The 19,977-nt window shown below is 40.4% G+C and overlaps 2 protein-coding genes across 9 annotated transcripts in view; one reads left to right on the top strand and one right to left on the bottom strand.

The window, feature by feature from the left end:
• samd4a (sterile alpha motif domain containing 4A) overlaps positions 1-10,282 on the top strand; it is a 48,665-nt gene extending 38,383 nt beyond the window's left edge. For all 7 annotated transcript variants that reach the window (XM_063880668.1, XM_063880667.1, XM_063880666.1 and 4 more), the window contains 2 exons: positions 1,812-1,895; positions 4,913-10,282. In XM_063880668.1, the coding sequence (XP_063736738.1) occupies positions 1,812-1,895; positions 4,913-4,941 (113 nt within the window). In that variant the 3' untranslated portion in view covers positions 4,942-10,282. The remainder of the gene's footprint in view (positions 1-1,811; positions 1,896-4,912) is intronic.
• Positions 10,283-11,888: 1,606 nt separating this feature from the next.
• Positions 11,889-19,977, bottom strand: part of gch1 (GTP cyclohydrolase 1) — a 12,830-nt gene continuing 4,741 nt past the window's right edge. Inside the window, exons 2-6 of one of the 2 annotated variants that reach the window (XM_063880669.1) lie at positions 18,860-18,972; positions 14,644-14,699; positions 13,704-13,735; positions 13,504-13,588; positions 11,889-13,272 (exon numbers count right to left, since the gene is read on the bottom strand). In XM_063880669.1, coding sequence (XP_063736739.1) covers positions 13,146-13,272; positions 13,504-13,588; positions 13,704-13,735; positions 14,644-14,699; positions 18,860-18,972 — 413 coding nt within the window. In that variant the 3' untranslated portion in view covers positions 11,889-13,145. The remainder of the gene's footprint in view (positions 13,273-13,503; positions 13,589-13,703; positions 13,736-14,643; positions 14,700-18,859; positions 18,973-19,977) is intronic. The other variant, XM_063880670.1, reaches the window with a different exon arrangement.

Here is a 19,977-nt window from a genome sequence, read left to right as displayed (position 1 = left end):
ATTTGAAAGGCTAGACCTCCGCCCCCCCCGACTCTTTGCATATATGTGCAATCAGTCTTCCTCTCTGCCAACAGATAGACTTATTAACTGAGAGAAAAAGAAGGGATGAAAGAACACGTGTGTGTGTAGGATTTTTTGTGTGCGTCTGTGTCGCTGTTAGTCTGTGTGTGTACAGGGGGTGGGTGGGGCTGGGGGGTGTTGGAGGGATTTGGAGCCTATAAATAGTCCAGTGTGGACCACTGGGCCTAACTCAGCTTTTCTCTCGGGCTACACGGGATTTTCACTGCCCGGCGTGTGTTTGAGACTCAGCTCAGGACTAAATGGCTGGAAGGGTTGCTAGGCTGTACTGTGGCCCAAATACAACCCCCCCCCCCCCCCCCCCCCATACACACACATACTCTCTCCCTCTTCCATACTCAACCCAACCCTCTTAAAAACAGTCTCCACCCTGCTCGCAGCCGAGGCAAAGACAGCTGACAGAAACTAGCAACTCAGAGCTAAACAAACAAAATGAAAAATAAAGTGGGGGCTTTGAGTTTTGTATAAATCATCTCATGATATAAACACATTCAAATAGATTTTATTATTTTAATGCTCAAATGTTGTTACTTGTTGGAAACTCTGGAAATAATTACGTTCATATCGATGTTCAATTATTTTCTCGATGAATTAATTAAGTCCAGGAAATGTTGAAGCCCAGAGTAATGTGTGGAGTGGTTTTGTCTAACCGACTGGTAAAAAACAAACAGACATTTAAAACATGAAGCAGAATTGGAACAGAAAATGTCTGAACCGAACGCTTATAATACTGTTGACTTATCAATTCCTCAACTATTCCTTTTAGCTCTTACCAACTTCCTATGTCCAAATGCATTATCTTTTTCTCCCATCTATCTCCATGACGAAATAAGCTTTGCTTGAGATTGAAGAAAGTCTTTTTAATGTTTTGCTTCTCAAACACAACATTGGTTATTGCTATTATCAGAGATTTGTGGCACCACAAAATTGCGTTGCTGTTAGTATAAATAGTTTTAATTTGAAGATTATTCATCACTCCTCCAGTAATCAAAGGCCGTTAGGAGTTTTTCAGAAGGCTTTAGAGGTGGCATAAGAGGCCTAACGTTGTTTCGTTTGGGGAAAATAATTGAGAGTACTGGCTTATACTGGATTAACACTATGCTGTATATACACACGTTGATCAATATCAAGTTTTATGTTCCATTGTCTTTAGTGAGAGATAGTTACACTGATATTTCATATCACCATGCAATCAAAAGCAAAGAACATCAGTTAAACTCCGTTATTTTGAAACTCATCCTGTCTCGATTACTACACACACTGAGTGAAAAAAGTTGGCATGCTCCGGCTGTAACTGTTTTGATGTAGCATGTTAACAGTGTGTTATAATCTGATTACAGAGTCTGCACTCTGGCTGAGTGGACGACATTGTACCAGTGGACTGATCTGAATGTGTTGCTTTTGTTCTTGGCCCACTCATCTCCTGGTGCCGATTTATAGCAAAGGAATCAGAGGGTTGTTTTAGCATTATTATGATTCTACTTGATTATGATCTAAGGCCTCAGATTTAGAGTGTCATTAAACATTTCTTTGCAGCTTTCAACACATGATAAACTAGTAAACAATGATAGCATGAACTCTTCCCTGGAGAGGATGTCTAATAATTGACTATTGGACTAAATGAAGTTCTCTTTACCTGCTATTGTTCCAATCATAATCAAGATATTTAGTTGACATCATCTCAATATAATACATCACTAATGCTGATGTCGCTTCATATTTGTGTTTTGCAGATCTTCAGCTACCAGTGACAGAGCCAGACATCAACAACCGCCTTGAGTCTCTGTGTCTGAGTATGACAGAGCACGCATTGGGAGGTAACACCCTTTTTATTTCATATTATTCTATGTTAGTTAGTTGTTCATGAACACGGGATGCTTCCGACCGGTCATTCTCGCTCTCTCTCACAGTACTTACAGCACTTTGTTTGAGTGGCTCTGAGAGAAATGTAGTTCTTTAACCCACATTGAACACGGTAATCACATCAGTCAGGTATCTGGTGACTGCAGAGTCTGTCCTTTCTGTTCCAACGGAATTATCTCAGCTGTCGAAAAGGAATCCCCTTTGGTTCCAGGCTGCAGTGGCACGGGTTGATTTGAAAACTTTTTTCAGTTTCCTCATTTTGTCGTCAGGATTTGTCGTGACAGAACAGCACAGGTAGCAAATAGCCAAGTGAAACTTGTAGTGTTTATACCACACTGTGTTGTGTTAAAAGAACCTAGCTTCCATTCGCTGGTCTTACTTATCCTGTCATTCCCCAACATAAACTTGTAAACAGGATACTTTCAGCGTCAGTTATAAAAGCTTTTGTAAATGCCAGCAGTTGGATCCAACTTCACCACTTCTGCATTATGTTTTGAAACCTAAACCAAACTCTCAAGTGTCCAAACATCATATCAGTCAGTAATATCGTGAACATTTTTAGAAAAGGTGGCCTAAGATGATCCTAGTATTATCATAAGCTGACTGTCCATTCTGACATGTTATCAGAAGAAGAAAATAACAGTTTACTCTTAATCGTCCCAGGGGGAATTTCAATCATGAATTTGACCCATCCTCGTGTTAGGAGCAGTGGGCTGCCATTATGCATGGCACCCGGTTCTCTTGTTGTGTGAACAGCTTTAAGTCTGGACATGTTTTACCCATCAAACATTTCAGACATGTAGACACATGTAAACACAGGGTTTGCATTATATTGTATATTTTGGGTAATTCTGGTTCGTTACTTCCATTTTAATGACTGAATCCTACAAATCTTACAGCAATCCTAACATCAGAGGGGAGTTCAGCTCAAAGGTAAATAAATTGTGAAGAGGCAGAGGAAAAAGATGGTTGTAGCCAAGCGCCCACCTCCAGTGCTGAAAAAGGAAGCCAAAAGCTGCAGTTCCTTGAATGCCCATTAATATTAAAATGCCACATTTTACAGCCAAAATAAACATGTTTACAGCCTGGCCCGTTTCTCTAGATCATTTCCCCACTATTACAACCGTAGAGGGGATGAATTATTAAATAACCCACCCATATAAATTATATTAACGCTTGGAGTTACTCATTCTTAAGGTTGTGGTTTGTTTTAACTGACAGGGTGACGTCAAAGCTCAATAGCAGTTAACTGGCTGCTCGGCTGCCTCACCTGGGCCCTTTTCAACTTTTGGATTAGTCGGTATTTAGGCACTGTTGTCACTGACAAGATGGCATCAACCGAGCTACACACAAAAAGAGAAACTACATCTATTATTGGTGTTCTTGGTTTATATCAACATTTCTCACTTTGAAAACCCTTAAATGAAATGAAATGCTATGAAAATGCCTGAAAACGCATGAAAAAAAACAAGATTGCAGTGTAGCTGACATGGCAGGAGTCGAGTCAGCCATTGGGTGACCTGGCTTGTGCAGAATATTCCCATACAGTGAGTTTCAGTCTGGGTTATAGTCAGTGCCAGCTCCCCCCGTCTCAAAACTCCACTGAGGTGAGGACAGTGGGCCTCAGTGCTCGGCGCAGAGCGGTGGACAAGTGCTGCTTTGTGTGTGTGTTGGAGGAGAACAGAACGTAAGAGTGTGTTTAACTTAGGAAAAACTCCTTTTTAACCAGACTTTCCCCTTTTTCTAGTCTTTCGCACACCTAGCCAGCTGTGGTGAAACTTCACAAACACAACTTGGTAACTGTAGCCAAACAAGCTACAGGAAATACATTAAAATACAATGTTTCATGGGAACACGGACATTTCATACAGTCAATTCTTCATTGTTCCGTGTGTGGCATTGACCCGCCCCTTCAGCATCGTGATGGAATAAAATATTCCACCAGTGCGTAGCTTGATAACATTATCCTCAGAGCCACACCAGAGGCAACAGCTGTCAGACGCCTGTTTTCCTCTGCACCGCTCTATCACTATTTATACAGATGTGTTGTTCTCCCATTATGACAGTGTGGGCTCCGGCCCCTCACTGTTCAGCAAGTCAGAAAACACCTCAGGCCTTCCATCACCACTACTCTACAGATCAGATGGGATTTCATTCATACCGTGTTCAATAAATAATAAATCATCTGTAGTCAAAGAGCAATGGCTAGAACGTGGTTAGTACTGCAGGAAAGAACAAGACGAGCAGCACATTGAAATATATAGTCAACAGGAGACTCACTTTGAATATACATATTAAAAGTGAGTCTTAGTTCTCATGTTTTTACTTCTTCCACATGTGTAAGAACTGAAATACAGGAGAGCTGTGGTTGAAACAGGTTTCCTTTTTTTTTCTTTTCTTTTTTTTCTGAAATTTGATTACACATTTGGGGCTTCTTGTCTTCCTTTTCACTGTTTACAGCTCGTCTTAATCAGGCCCTTAATTCTAGGTTAACACGTGTAGAGTCAGGGGTCCCGATGAACACAGATCTGGACCACTGAATGGAGAGAAGGCCCCAATCAGAGGATCCCCAGACCCTGCAGTCAACACGTCATAGTGTTTTTGATAAGATAAGATGTACCTTTATTAATCCCCGCGGGGCAATTCAGTAGTTAAAGCAGCAACAGAATAAGAGTGAAAAAGAGGACAGTGTGGTTCACACAGGATAATAAAACACAAATAAAATGATTAAAAGGATGTACAGGTAAGCATCTGTTAAGACAAACAACAGAATTAAGGACTTCAATGAACATATATACGTTTTGTATCCGGATTGTTAAATATATTTACATTGATTGATACGGGTAAAAGATACTTGCTCCCGTAGACATCTCTCTGGTATCGAAGTGTATTTAAGTTGTGTTGGAGTAAAGCATCAGCTAGACGACATGTGAAAGTGTCTGACTCTTCTCTCTCTGCCGTTCCTCTCTAGACGGTGCTGACCGCACATCAACGATATGAAACGGAGACCTGAGCGAGAGCAGTAGGACGGCGCAGGTTCACATGGCTCTCTCACGATAAGCCACCTCGAGGTCACCAGCCCTCCTGTCCCCTCTCCTTGTAGCCAATGGTAGAGCTCAACCAAAGGATTGGGGCGGGATCCAAGAACCACAAGAGAGCGCCATCATCAAACGGCTAACACAAGCTATCACATTGGCACCGTCCATCGGGTCGGAACAAAAACACACTTCCTGCTGCGCCAGCATCTGGGTGAAGAGAGAGGATCAGCCTGGACAGTGTGTGAACAGCGCCCCCCCCACCCCCTGACACCCATCTACCGGCAGGCCAGAAGCAGCACTGCAGGCCAGCAGAAGGGAGATGCTGGCCTGTGGATCGGGGCCCGGTAAGACTGAGGCCCCTTCCCTATCCGACACCCTCGGACCCCCCCGCACATCATCGACCACAGCTCGTGGCATTCTTCAGATCCATTACAGTACCTCAGAGCCAAAAACAAGACGAGCTAGGAGGCAGTTTGGGATTTCCTTGACTGTGTTCGTCCAGCAAGGACGTTTGTAGAGCTCGGGAAGGTCCTCCTGCTCAGTATTGGGGGGGAAACAAAATCATTTATTTGTATTGTATGTATTTATTGTTTACATAATGATGCTACTTTCAAAGGGTACAAAAACATGTATGAATTTCAGGTATGAACCGTGAAATATTCTGTAAAGCCTTGGCTGTCTACCAGCTTTACGTCCCACAGTAGCCATCACGCTAGTTTACAAACAACGTGCTTATTCTTTATTTCAGCAGCCAACAGCCAAGACGTGTCGGCTTGAACAAAAGGGAGAATAAGAGAGGAGGGAGAGACAGGTGTGGAGATGGGTGAGAGGAAGAAGAAAGACACAGGAAGTAGAACGAGAGAGTCGCGCTGAGGTGATACTGGAAAGGGAAGCGGATGTTTTAAAGGTGGAAGGCGTCAGAGGCCGGACCTCTGATCAGCCGAAGATGACAGAGGAAGATGACGTCATGTGTAATCATGTTCACGTGAGCGAGAGTCGGAGGAAGTGAGTTTGGCGGCGGTCGATTACATATTGTTTATCCACAGCATGTACTGTATGAACTCTTTTGAATTCAGAGCCTTTGTAGGCACGATACATTGAAAATGTAGAGGGTTTTTTTTATAAATGGGAGATTAATATTGTCAGTGGGATCTGTCTGCATGTTCAGATACTGGGTTGAGTTTGTTTTTTTTAAAGCAGGGTGATGTGCTTAAGCTGCATGTTACTAAATATCTTTTTCGGGGGTACAGGAAGATTGTGAAACGTGGAGACAGTGAATAAGAAACAAGAGGGCGATCTGGTTTCCACTCAGACCATGTTGCGACATTGGAGAAATCACACACTGTCAATCCATGAAGGGTAGCTTTCCCAGAGATTCTCATTAGTGCTTATCTCCACCTGCTGGCCAAACGCAGTCAGAGCGGACGCTGAGGGCCAGGCACGCAGGCCAATCATTTATGAGCATTATAATTAGGAAATGTTAATGCTGTAGGAAATCCCTCAGAGATCGCCCGTGCCATATGGTCTCCTCTCTGCTCCGGGCCTCTATGGAATTTATTTTCTTTCTTTTTTGAATAACAGACTCTTTTTGGTTATTCTGTGTCTTAATATTTATCCTCTGATTATTGTGTCTGGTAGACAGACTTCACAAACACAGGTTTGATGGAAATAAGCTGGTTGGAAAGCTGTCCTCTGTGTCAAACGGTCACCATCCAGGGTTATTGATTATTATTGTTTAGTTTCTTTCCTTAGTTTGTTGCAATTCTATAGTACTTCCTTCGTATTCTGCACTTGATAATGTGATACACTAAAAATTCAAACGCTTAAGGCTCGAGCGACAGCTTTGTGCTTTGGGGGATAGGATCACTTGGAGTAGATTGGAGAAAAACAGCAAAAGGCGAGCAGTACAACCACAACAGGTGTCCATGATCCCACGTCTTTACTACTTCTGGTCTGACGGTGGATTTCAGAGCTGAAAAGGCTTAATCTTCTCATGTCACGCACCGTTACAGGACCATGGCAGTGTTTGTGCATGTTTTGGCTCATTATCAAACATTTTAAAAGTCTATTTTACTATAAACTATCCTTATTTCAGGTTTTTCCAGCTGTCAAGGTTGCACAGGAAAGACAATTAATTATTTTTTCGCACAAACAGAAATGAAAAACACTACAAACTAAACATTCTAATGTGTTTAGTGTGTGTCTAAAGAGCTAAAGCATGCAGGAGGATTGTGATGGTACCCGAGTGTGGCCTCAGACAGTGGCTTGAAACTGCAGTAAGGATCAAAGCATGCACACATAGAACAGTTTGTGTGTGTTGTCTCAGCCTTAACCGTGTGTTTTCTGCACCTTGAGTCTGTAAGAGCCAATCAGAAGTCGTCTGTACGTTTGAGAAGATTCCACCAAAGCCTGAACTGCCCTTGTTTTTCTGACGCTCTTCGCCGAGAAGCATCATAGCCTGTTTCGATGTCACTGCCATATGAATCAGTACTTAAAGTAGATACAATTATTTATTCTTTTTTTCATAATGTTTTGCAGAGGTGATACTTTTACTCATTTAGGTGTATTATTATTTAAAGTACCATATGTATTAACATGTTATGGCTGGTGACCATACGTACATCTCAAATATTAACATAGTTATTGTTGACTTTGACTGTTAACTTTTCTTTTTCTCCTCGTTGCTGTTGTTAAACTATAATCTTGTTTGTATCTATCAGTGTCATGTTGAGATTTTGTTTCATGTGAACTCGGAGCGTGATGCGTGTTCAGTTACCAAATTCACATCAGAGGAACTGTCACCAAACAGAAACAGGGGTGTCGTTGGCATGCCAGGAAGTAGACTGGTCCATTGTGACCTGGAGTTTGATCTCGGTGCTGTAGGCATGTTACCCCCGCCCCACCCACTTTATGGTCCTGAGTGGGACTCTACTGTAGGTTCAAATGCTTGTTACTTTAAAGGGTGAGGCTGTGTCTTAATGTCAACAAATCCTATGAAAAACCACATTCTGAAGATGTCAATCTTTCAAAAAAAGGGCTCAAATATTGTTTGAAATAGGAGGGAATGTTGCATTTGTTGGGGACTATTTCCAGCTGCAGATTAATCTATATTTGGTGCTCTATGGATTATTTAAGGCAGTTTTATGAGGGATTGAGTGAAATCAACTACAATGGGTTTGCATTGTAAAGAAGCAACATGTCAACCAGTGCAAATGTCAGATTTTGATGGAGTTTTATGGCACAGGAAGATGTGATATCAGGATTTGATACAAGCATAAAACAGTGTTTGTGTTGGTGTTTTCATAGGATTTGCTCGTGTTTAAAAAAAAGCACCAGACACTTCCTTTACACTCGTTTTACATCATTTGTTAAAATAATCAAACCGGCAGTCCGTACTGTAATCAAAGGGATTATTGGAACTGTTGCACACTTGCAGTATTTGTATTTACTTCACCTCGCCATGTTTGAGTTATAAAGGTGTTGAGACAAGGTCTTTAGTTATAGAAACACTACTTTTCGTTTGTGACTGACAGCATTCACAGCCTGAGTGTGTGTGATTTTCCTAAGTGATCACAGAGGAAAGTTACATGTTTTGTATTTGGAGGCCTACAGTTTCCTGCAGCATCTCTGGGTCAAAGAGGCGTCTGTGACGGGACAGTGGAGAGTTACAGCTCTGAGGTCTGGATCATTACACATCTCTTCAAACCAAATGCTTTATTTTTATTTTTTCTAAATGCATATCAGCTCTGGGTGTCCAGGAGTGCTAACGCTGTGCTCACTGCAGTATTAACCGTTAGATATTCCAAAAAAAAAACATTTAATGTACTTTAAGTCGAGATATATATGCTGTTTTGTATCTTTTATTTTTGTCATAGGTTCTGCAGTTTTAGTAAGTTGATGTTGGGATGCCATGATTTCTCTTTTCTTTTGTATGTTCAGCCGCATCCATTCTGTAACACAGTGTTACCGCTTGACTGTGCTCCTTTATTTCATTTAGTTTTATTTTATCAAAGAGCCGATGTCCTGTATTGACTGCAGGCTTACATATATATTTGACAAAAGAATATTGTATGTTTAATAATAAAAAAACTCAAAAAGACAAAAAAGTGCAGAAAAAAAGAAATGGAGAAAAATTGAAAAGAAAAAAGGTGTAATTTATATTTTAAACCTGCATGCACGAGGCTGGGAAAGTCATATTTAGAATAACAAATGGCAGTGCCTTTTTTTGTACTCGAGACATTCACCCCAAATGTAAATGGTTTTATATAGACTTTACAATCTGTTATGTTACAGGATGAAACGGCTGTTGGGTCGCGCTCACACTGCAGCTACACGTCCCCATTCAGACACCCCCCCACATAGAATAAATACTAACTAATCTAATGATTTAAAAGATATCAAACTGATCCACGTGAACATCTTGAAAAAGGAAAGAGAATTATTCAAGATTGTATTTGAGGAGACAACTTGTAATAGACTGATTATAAGTGTCAGATAAAGTCTTTAAATGCCTTTTGTCTAAATTTGGAAAATCTACAGATATTTTGTTTCTGGAAGAGAAATGAATCAATCTAATTTGAGCTCATGAAATCAAAAATGACTCATGGATTTCAAACTACATTTCTACTAAGTATTTCCTACATGTATTAAACACATGGTTTAACGTTCATGTACAGTAGACATTGCATCCATTCTTGCAGCAAATCTGACAATATAAAGTGGAACCTTTAACCATTAACGCTGATTTATAGTTTCTTATTACAGTAAATTGTATTTAAATGTACTTAATCTTTACACGTAGACCAGTAATCCAAATTAATCTTCTGAGGATACAAAAAGTTGAAGATCTGGAGAGAATAGGATTCACTTTCATCAGAATCCAACTAATCAATCAAAGCTAAACTCAATAATTGCTGTCAAGTTTACTGAACATGGTTGAAAATAAGTATTTTGAACAGTTACAGTAAACATTTAAGGCATCTTCATGTTTGATGTTTGCTGCTTTAAAAGCTAGATGTGATTAAACACAAAGCTGAGTGAGTTGAGCGTGGAGGGTGCAGTGTGAGCGAGGCTCGCGGCGGTGAACTGGGTCTGTTGTTTTCTGTACTCTGTAGGTACTTAATGCTGATATAAAGTTATGAATTGCTCTGGTCTGTACAAAAGTGTGTGAATGAGTGTGTGAATGTGAGTGTGTGAGAAAACATTCAAGTGTTATTCAATTTGTCATGCTGTAATTTTGTGGCGACATACCAGAATGCTGTGACTTGGCATGCCCCCCGTACATAAAGAAAAGTTGTAACTCCTCCAGTGTGTGTACAGTGTGTGTGTGTGTGTGTGTGTGTGTGTGTGTGTGTGTGTGTGTGTGTGTGTGTGTGTGTGTGTGTGTGATTCAGATTCAGACAGTGATGGGGTTTAAATGGGCTTTCAAAGTTCTCCATTCAAATTCTTTGTTTACTTCTGTACCATAGTGGCATCAGTATGTAAGGCTCGCGCTTCTATTGGCTAATACTCAAACACTTAGTACGTGATACGGGCTGAGGGGCGGGACATCGTTAAGCCCACTACCAATAATATGGAGCCGGCCTGCTTACCAATCAGAGCAAATGTACTCACACACATTTGAAGTAGACTTCCTTTCTTAGCCTTTATTTTCCTGCCACTATCTATTTCTACTCTCGTAGGGTGTTGTACTTTTTTCCACTAGCTTTATTTATTATCTTTAATTACTTTACAAATCAAGATCATGATTTTACAGGTTTTTCTATTTAAAGAAATCATATTTTGTCTCTCACATATTAGCACTGTATACAACCTCGGCCTGCAGTGAGCAGAAACATGAAACTTGTCCAGATGCTGAGTACCCTTAGCTTTTAATCAAGACTACTGAGAGGAAGCGTTGAGGAAGGGCGGGCACTATTTTCTGCCACTGTGTCTTATTTATATTTACCACTGGAGGGTGCTGCAGTCGTAGTGACTGCAAATATAACACTAATATTTATTACACTTTGTTGTTTTGTGATCAAAATGAAAAACAAATCATCACTATTAATCAGTTAGGGTTTGATATTATACATTATAATACAAGATATGATAAGATTTTAACATTATCAAACTGCAGTTCGGTCTGAGCGTGTTCTGTGGGTTTTTCACCTCTCTGGATGTCATCGACTGACCAGGTAACGTCAGAAAAACTTTACTTTACAGAGTGTAACACACTGTTTAGAGGGGGCAGATTGAAAAGCAGAGCCCCTGCTGTGAGACTCTGCTAAATGATGTGATGTAACCGATCTGTAAAGCTGCTGAGTCATGCCTCTGTCAGACATCCAGACCCCGATCAGCTCCTCCGGTTCACGGCTCACTCTGGGCTCAGGGCCAGATGTACCCTCTCATTGGCCAAGGGGCGTTAACAAAGAGCTGTGGGCCCCTGTTGTTCTTCGCAACCAGTTTGGATTCTTCCATTTATGTTTAATGGTTTCTACATTTTCCAGAGTTATGAGCTTATTGCTTCCAGCTGTTAGAGGTTCGACCGTGGACCTTCAGTCAGTACAAAGGTAACAGCAAGTAAAAACAAAAATTCTTCATTCTAACAATATTCTTGTAAAAGAACACATTATGGAGAATTACATTTTTTTCAGAATGTAATATATATTATTTTACTGGATTAAAAAAAAAAATGTATTGATACATTTATTTAGTATTTTATTCTATAATCCACATACTTGAATCAAATGATTGTTTGTGTTTCTCTTAGTAAATAGTCACTTTGAAAGTTGTATTATATTATAAATAGCTAACATTTACACAGCCTTTTTGTGTCGTGTAGCTATGAAGCTAGCAGAGGAAGGCAGCTGTGTCAGAACAACAGGTAAAAGTGAGCACACGTCAGTTGTGTTGTGAAGACACACACAGTTCCTGCTGTCACATAGAGATTTATTTGATTTGATTAAAAAGTATCTGGGATGAACAAAGTACATACAGTGACAATGAAGGTGAAGGGGCCACACAGGCCGTTCTTCTTAACAAGGCCACAAAAACAACAACATCAGAGCCGATTGTTAGTGCTCATCTTTCCTTGAAAACACACACATGCACGCATACACACACAAACACACATTTAACTTCAGTCACCACATTACACGAAATAAAACCTTCCAAAATCAGTCTGAGGACATCATGACGCAATAAAAGGCAAAAAGTATGCTACACGTGAAAAAACAGTCAGTAAACCACACATGCACACTGACACACACACACACACACATTTCATTTGCCTCTTGAGAAAATCTAAATGTTTCAGTTTGTTTTAAGAGGGTGAGTATTCATAAAGAGGTGAGTTGGCACATACAGGCAGGTCCACGCACAGGACCGTGATATTATTTATCATTTGATAAAAACGTAAATTGAAAATGAGAATACAATTTTCTCTCTCAGATGCAGATGTTTCACTGCAGGTTCAGTCAGTTTTAAATAGGTTTATTTTAAGTAATCTTATTAACCCTCCAACAGTAACAATTGCCTTTAGTCCTCTAATGTGTATTTGTGAGACGCATCATCTCTTACAGAAAATGTTTTCTGAATAAAAAAGTTGATCATTTTTTAGATTTTAGATTTTTTTTTTGTAACACGGACAGTTAGGAGCTCATTTTGGCCTCACGAGGTTTTGTGAATGTGTCTCCAGCTATTTGTAAGGATCAGTGAGGATATTTTACATCACTTAGCAAATGTACTTTATGTAAAGGGCTTATAAACATCATGTCATGAAGTTCAAAAGACTAATGTTATTTGTTTACTTTTTTGGGCTGGATTCTTACTTTAAAACTGTCCCCTGTATTTCGAGCAAAACAACTGATATTTAATGAATGAGCACAGACAACTCACATGGACCAAAGTGGGGTGGAGTTTGTCCTTTTGAGCTTAAAAGTAAACATGTCACTTTGCGATAACGCTTCTGATATCTTATCTGACCAATACAAAGAGTAGGATGGAAAACACAGTCAGGACTCTACTGTTAGTGAGATGGTAACACACACACACACACACACACACTTACAGACACACACACACACACACACGCACACACATACACACACAGGTGGCACGGCGGCTGTTCCGTGCAGGTGGAGGTAACCCCAGGCAACAGGAGGATGAAGAGGAGCCTTGTTGTTCTCAGCTCCTGATCAGCGTCAGAAACTCGTCACGGGTTTTTGGATCTTCCCTGAAAACTCCCAACATGGTGCTGGTGACGGTTTTACTGTTCATCTTCTGAACGCCTCGCATCACCATGCACATGTGACTGCAGGGAGGAAGAGGGGGGGGGGGGGTTAGAGCAACAGGGAAGAAAGATGAAATGTAAAATACATGGGGGGCCATATTATGCTTTGAGGGGTCTACACATACTCCCTTTCCTGTAGTGTGTTATATAGTGTGTAGTGTGTTTGTGTGCATGTAAAGGGTCTGCAAAGTCTAAAATCCCTGTGTTCCTTCCACATTTGACCCAGTTTTTCGTGCACAAAGGTCTACGTACGTTGCCTCGATGACCACTCCAACCCCGGTTGGCTGCAGAGCCTCTGTGATCGCCACAGCTATTTGTTTGGTCAACCTCTCCTGAACTAAGAACGGACAGAGAGAGAAACATGAACCCGGTTAGACAGAACAAACAACATCTACAGGGAGTGAATCAGATGAAAGCACTGGACTGGAGAATCCGACTGACTGTCTCAATACCTTGTAGTCGACGGCTGTAGATTTCAACAATCCTGAGGGGAAGAAAAAGCAAATGTCTTAATCAATAAAATATCCATGCCTTCTTTCTCTGTGCCATATTGTTGTCAAATATAAAATGAAGTTAAAAGACATGAGTTGAAAGGTAGCAGAAGGAAAGTGAACAGATCTGCAGAGATGACCTGGGCATCACCTCCGACCTGTTGCTCTTCTCTGAGAGTAAAACTACTTCAGACACATTTCACCTCGTCCACCTCCAACAGAATGTCAAGGACCAAATGTGCAGCATGAACAGAGAGGTAAGACGTACTTAAAGGACAGGCAAAGTGCGGTCAATATAAAAATAAAAAGCTGCTTCAAAGAAAACGAGGAAATGCCATTGGTCCAATCACTTTAGGGGAATTACATTCTCAAAAATATATTCTCACAATATGTCCTCTGTCTGTTTTATATTTCTGAATGTGTGTAGGTATTGTTTTACTTTTCTAATTTTATTTAGTTTGTTTTAACTTTATTATGTTATGTTTACTTGAATATACATTTAAGATGATTAATTCATTTAAAACCATGATTTCCCATGAAACTGTCCCAGAGTATTCCTTCAGTCAAGTCTCAGGTTGAGCAGGACATCAAAGGGACATTTATAAGATTGAATTAGCGCCAATAAAATGTGAATGGTCAGCTGTCCTCATCATCGTCATTGAGGGGTGTTACTGCAATAAGCCTGAAGGTATTGGGGTCAGTGGGATCAGATTCTACACCAGTAAACACACCCACACACACCTTTTAATAATCAGCTTAAATTCACAGAAGCTTTCTGTCTCCCTCACACACACACACACACACACACACACACACACACACACACACACACACACACACACACACACACACACACACACACACACACACACACCTAAACAATTAGAGTAAATGAACTCACCTGGCCAGCTTACTGAGGCCCAGAACTCTCTTGTTGGGAAGGTAACCGATGTGAACCTGCAAACAGTGGGATTCAAAAGATTTAATCATCTGATAATAGATTCAATATTTTGGATACATTTCCTTCATGGAGCTCAGGTAAAATGTGAACCAGTGTCACTGCTGCGGTGGCTTATGGGAGAATATGAATGTGCACCATAGGGCAGAACCTCTGTCTTTTGTTGTTTTTGGTTTAGGTTTGTAGCTAAATGAACATAATGTAAAGTAAAAATCAATCTGCAATACAACATCACATCCATGGTCCTCAGAGGAGGATTCCTAATATTTCTGGTTACTGCCAGACATGTATTAAGTGAAAATGTTCCCCTTCATCACCACTTTAAAAAAAACCTACTCTCAAACACGGCTGGATTCTCTTTGAAATGATTTGTGGACTTTCACTGCCCTGCTTGGCAATGTTTCCACTCATAGCACCACACAGCATTTAAGATGCAGATCATAATGGTTATTCTGGAAAAAATAGCATGCGACAAAGGGAATTCAATTGATCGTCTAACATGCAGCCTTACATTTATCCGTGGGGCCAGACTGGGTGCATTAGATACAAGTTGTGTACACAGCATCATTTTTCAGACAATCAAATGTATTTCTTTATGAATTGTGTTTGCTATAATCATTCTCGTTTAGCTCTGTTTTTGGTCTCCTCCAACTCCTGGGGCAAATGTCTTTTTGGTCCCTTCAGCTGCTTACTAATCCTCTATGTTCAGAAGCTGGTCTCTAACTGTGTCTGCTGTCTGGTAGCCAGTCTGCAGGGGTTTTTACAGCTTTTTCTCTGAAAACATTTTAAGAGCGTTGAAAGTTAACAATGATCGGAAAGGCAGTTTAAAGCTCTGCAAAGCTGAGCGCAGCAACATGCCAACTGCCCTCGCATTAGTTTATGTCAAATTCACAATTTCCATCACCAAGATAGCTTCGTCATGTTTTTCTTCTTCCAACTGAAACTCTGGGTTAGTTATTAACTTTTCTTCAAAAAAGGTGGTATTACTGAAAAAGCAGATGTTTTCAATTAAGTGTACTTTAGGTTAAGTGAATTACAGATTAAAACACACACTAGTTTTAATATGACTAAAATGTTCCGAAAACTAGACGACCAACGCTGAGAGCAGAGCAGGTGGATGAACAAAAGAGGGGGAAGAGACGGAGGCATCAGCTGAAGAATCACTGCTGAGGATGTCTGGAGGCTCTAATTCTCGTACACACACACACACACACACACACACACACACACACACTCCACTCAAATGTCAGACGCAATTTGTTGACAAGACAAGAGAAAGGGCAGCGGCAAGAAGCGTGCAAATATCTCCTTTTCCTCTGTTTCCTCCCTCTCTGCTGGAGCTGCCTGACATATCGACATCAAACAGACCGACTGTGACGGCTCCTCTTCCACTTATCTTTCATGTCTTTCCTATTTACTGGCTCATACTGGCTGTGACGATAGGGCAAGGTTAAAAATAAATAAATGTATTTAATTGAAGCAAATTTAAGTTCGGAAAGCTCTGATAGATCCAGCAATAAACTCCTGACAGGTAAGGTCAGCAAGCTCGTACAGAAAGTGAAACATTTAGCTGCTAAAACGCCACATATTGTTGGTGGAGGGAAAAAAGGGAGTGAATATGACTCCAAATGAAGGCTGATGTTGCTCTGTGTCTAATAGAAGTGTACAGTTCTTAAGCAACTGTTGGCAAAATGTTAAAGTGAACAACTTTATAAGTCTGAGTAATTTTGCCCTCTTGAGGCCAAAAAATCTGAATTAATGTAGATTTAAGTTTTCAAAATGTGGTAAAAAAGCTATTGCCAGTACATTAACCTGGATAAAACTAGAAAGGTCTTACACAACTGCTATCTTTTTTTGGAGGCAACAGTTTGCGGTGCTGTTAAATCATATTGACTATAGCTTCTATAATTTTGTCCAACCTATTTATATTAATAAGGAAAGGCTGTAAAGTTAAATCAGCATGATAAATACTTTGGATGTGCATCACTTTATACACACTTACCATTCATACATGTTCTATATAAGTTAGTTCAAGTGTCTTATAGAGCCGCTGGTCAGAAAATACATCAAGATAAGAAATTGGTCTCTTACCTTCCTTTATTAAAAATATTATTTGTGGCAGGAAGTTATCCAAAGAGATGGGTGACACAAAAAGGTTTCAAATGGAACAGGGTCCAGTTTCCCTAGCCTCTCAAATGACCTTTATTTCCATACTAGTAGCCCTATGATTTAAAGTTAAGTCTGTAAAAACATAAAATTATCACATTAAAGATGTATTATTACCATTTTATGGGAGTTTTAAAGGCTGAATATGAGTACACATTAAGCAGTTTTTTACAGTGTATTTAATCTTCACAGGTTGGCAGACAGTGGCTAATCTCAGGGTAAATGACAGCCCGTAATAAACTGAACTTGTGCTGCAGACACTTTAACAAGTTCATCAAGCAGCCAGCGGCTACCTGACTGACCAACGATGAAGAGGAGGAGGAGGAGGAGTTTTTTTTGTTTGTGATGAGTCACTGAGACACATACAGACAGACAGACGGAGATGAGAGAGGCTGGATTAGAGGCAACGCTGCTGACTAAAAGAGGAGGAAGGAGGTTTAGGGACATAAACAGCCACCTGATGGCCATCACTAACACACACACACACACACACACACACACACACACACACACACACACACACACACACACACACACACACACACACACACACACACACACACACACACACACACACACACACACACACACACACACAGTAACACAGGAAGTGTTGTTAGTGTGTGATTCACTGCTGTCATCAGAGCCCATTTACACCGGTGGAAACGGATCAGCTGCCAGCCTCTATTGTCCTAAACGACGTGCACCTGTGGGCGAAGGTGGATGAGGGGAGCAGAGGAGGAAGGATAAGAAGGAGGGAGGAGGACAATCAGGTTCCTTAGTGGAGAGAAATGATGTGAAGGCAGCAGGGAGAGGGAGGCTGAAAGACACAAAGCGAGTGCAGGATAAACAGATCCCAGCTAATCTGATTGTCTCTCATGTTCTCTGTTGTTCCGATCAGCGGCCCACAGATGAAGGGGTTTTCAAGATACACATCTCTCACCATGTTTGTGACAATCCTTTTGTATTGAATTATGAATATTTGCAGCTTCCTCTTTAAAAAAAAGTCCCCTTTATGACCAGAGAGCAAAGCGTCTCGGCTGCAGATAAGTTGTGTTTTTTTTATTTGGCCCTGCAGTTAGTTTTTTTAAATGATCAAACATGGACATCTGGACTGTGACAATGCACTTGCGCCATCTCTTCCAAGGTGGGGTTTGAAACAGCAGACAGCTTGGAAAAAAACTTTTCCTGGCAATCTTTTTATTTTACTTTGTTGTGTCCCAGTGTGTGTATTGGGTTTGGAGCCTCTGTGTAGTTGTCTCTTGTTTGAGATTATTTTATACTTTTTCTAATCATAACAAAAACACAGATTTAAATGTATCAGTTTAATTTATAGTTCAATACAAACACTTTGTTTTGGATGTTTAGGGTCATATTTTACATTTAGCTTTGTGTAAGATTGACACCATGTTCAAGTTTATCATTAAGTCATTAAGAAATTTGTATCGTATTTTATCTTTAAAAAATAAATAAAGTATATATCTATCTACCGAAGGGACGCCGGTTCACGTCCCGAGAAATATGGAGTGTGGACTGGTACTGGAGAGGAGCCAGTACACCTCCTTTGGGGGATTAATAAAGGTCCATCTTTTTATTTTCTTTTAAACAGTGAAAGCACCTTAAGATCAATACCTCATATCTTTGTTTTGGTGTTCTGTACAACAAGTCCTGTTTACCAGGAAGTAATGTACTGTAGCAGATACTTTTTTGCTAAGAGCCAAGAAGTTGTTTGGCACAAATCTTTTTGGCAAGTTTTGCCTTTCAGATTTCACAATTGAGGAACATTGTGTAAATAAGTCAGCTCTAGGATATTTTTGTGTTACTTTTATATATTTTGTCAATGTCGAACTTTTGGAAAGATGGTGGTATTAGAGGGAATACCAAAATGATCAAGATTGACCCTCTGAGGATGTTCACATCATATGTCGTACAGTATATAAATGAAAAACCACCAGCATCTTCTATCAGAAGGGGAGGGGCTGTTTATCCTCACCCTGCCAAAGATGGGCACCAGGTGATGTTCACACATGGAGAACATGTCGATGTCTTTGACGATCACCATCTCGTCGTGGTCCTCATCGAAGATGGCGTCGTTGAGCACGTCTGCTGGAAGAAAAGGAATATTTATGAGAAGAAAGGGGAAAAAATCTCCTAAATACCCCAAACAAGTATGCTTTTTTGTAATCGGGCCTTATGTTGTATCCTTTGCAAGGGTCTATCTGTTTAAAAAATGTCCCTTAGGGGATGGACGGATGGAAACAACCTGGGACGCCAGGTTCACCTCGTTGATCCGCTGCTTTTTATCGCAGATTTGGTGTTCCTCTCTGGCAAACACCGAAGTCTAATTATAGCTCTGCTTCCATACACTCCTTCCTGTTGTTGCTTTATTGCAATTTTCAGTTGCCGGGGGTTCAATAAACCACTTTATCTGTTTGTGGCAATGCAGGCGCTTCTCGCTCTCACCGTGGTGCTTTTTAATTTCCTGACTGGCTATCTGTTGGAGGGAACGAGAGGGGGGGCAGAGAACGGACTTGTTGCTTCAGTCTTTGCAGCTCATTGAGCGACTCTTTGTGTCAACAGGACAGAAGGTCGTTTAACGCTTTTAAGGTCTATGTTTTTCCCATTTTTGTTTGTCTGATTGTGACGCAGTTTGTCACGATGCCACAGCACATCTTTCTCACAAACATTCTTGTCTTATCCTATAATATCCTATATATATTTTGGCTGCTGATTCTCTGCAGATGTGGTGTACTGCTATGGATCAACTAGATCCTCCTGTGACCTGCAAGAAACCCTTTGTGTTATGGCCTTTTTTGATAACTTATGTCACCATCAGATGTTGTTTGGGGTTCCGATGTATCAAATCTAATTTGGATTTTAGCTGAGAGTAATTCATTCATTCATTTTGCAAGAACTTGGCCAAAAACCAACATTTTGGACACATTGCACAGAGAGAAAATGTATGTGTACTAATTACTAACTTTATCTTTTTTCTGTGGGATGCTTTATTAAAAAACAATGATTATATCTACTTGAATACAAAAATGACCTCTCAGCATCCTTAACAGTGTCATTATTAGATCTGATAGAAAGCAAAACTACAGAAATTCT

This window comes from Eleginops maclovinus, chromosome 4 (assembly GCF_036324505.1).
Source record: "Eleginops maclovinus isolate JMC-PN-2008 ecotype Puerto Natales chromosome 4, JC_Emac_rtc_rv5, whole genome shotgun sequence".
NCBI lineage: Eukaryota > Metazoa > Chordata > Actinopteri > Perciformes > Eleginopidae > Eleginops > Eleginops maclovinus.
The sequence above is the reverse complement of the archived record's forward strand: the minus strand, read 5'-3'. Positions and strand labels throughout refer to the sequence as shown.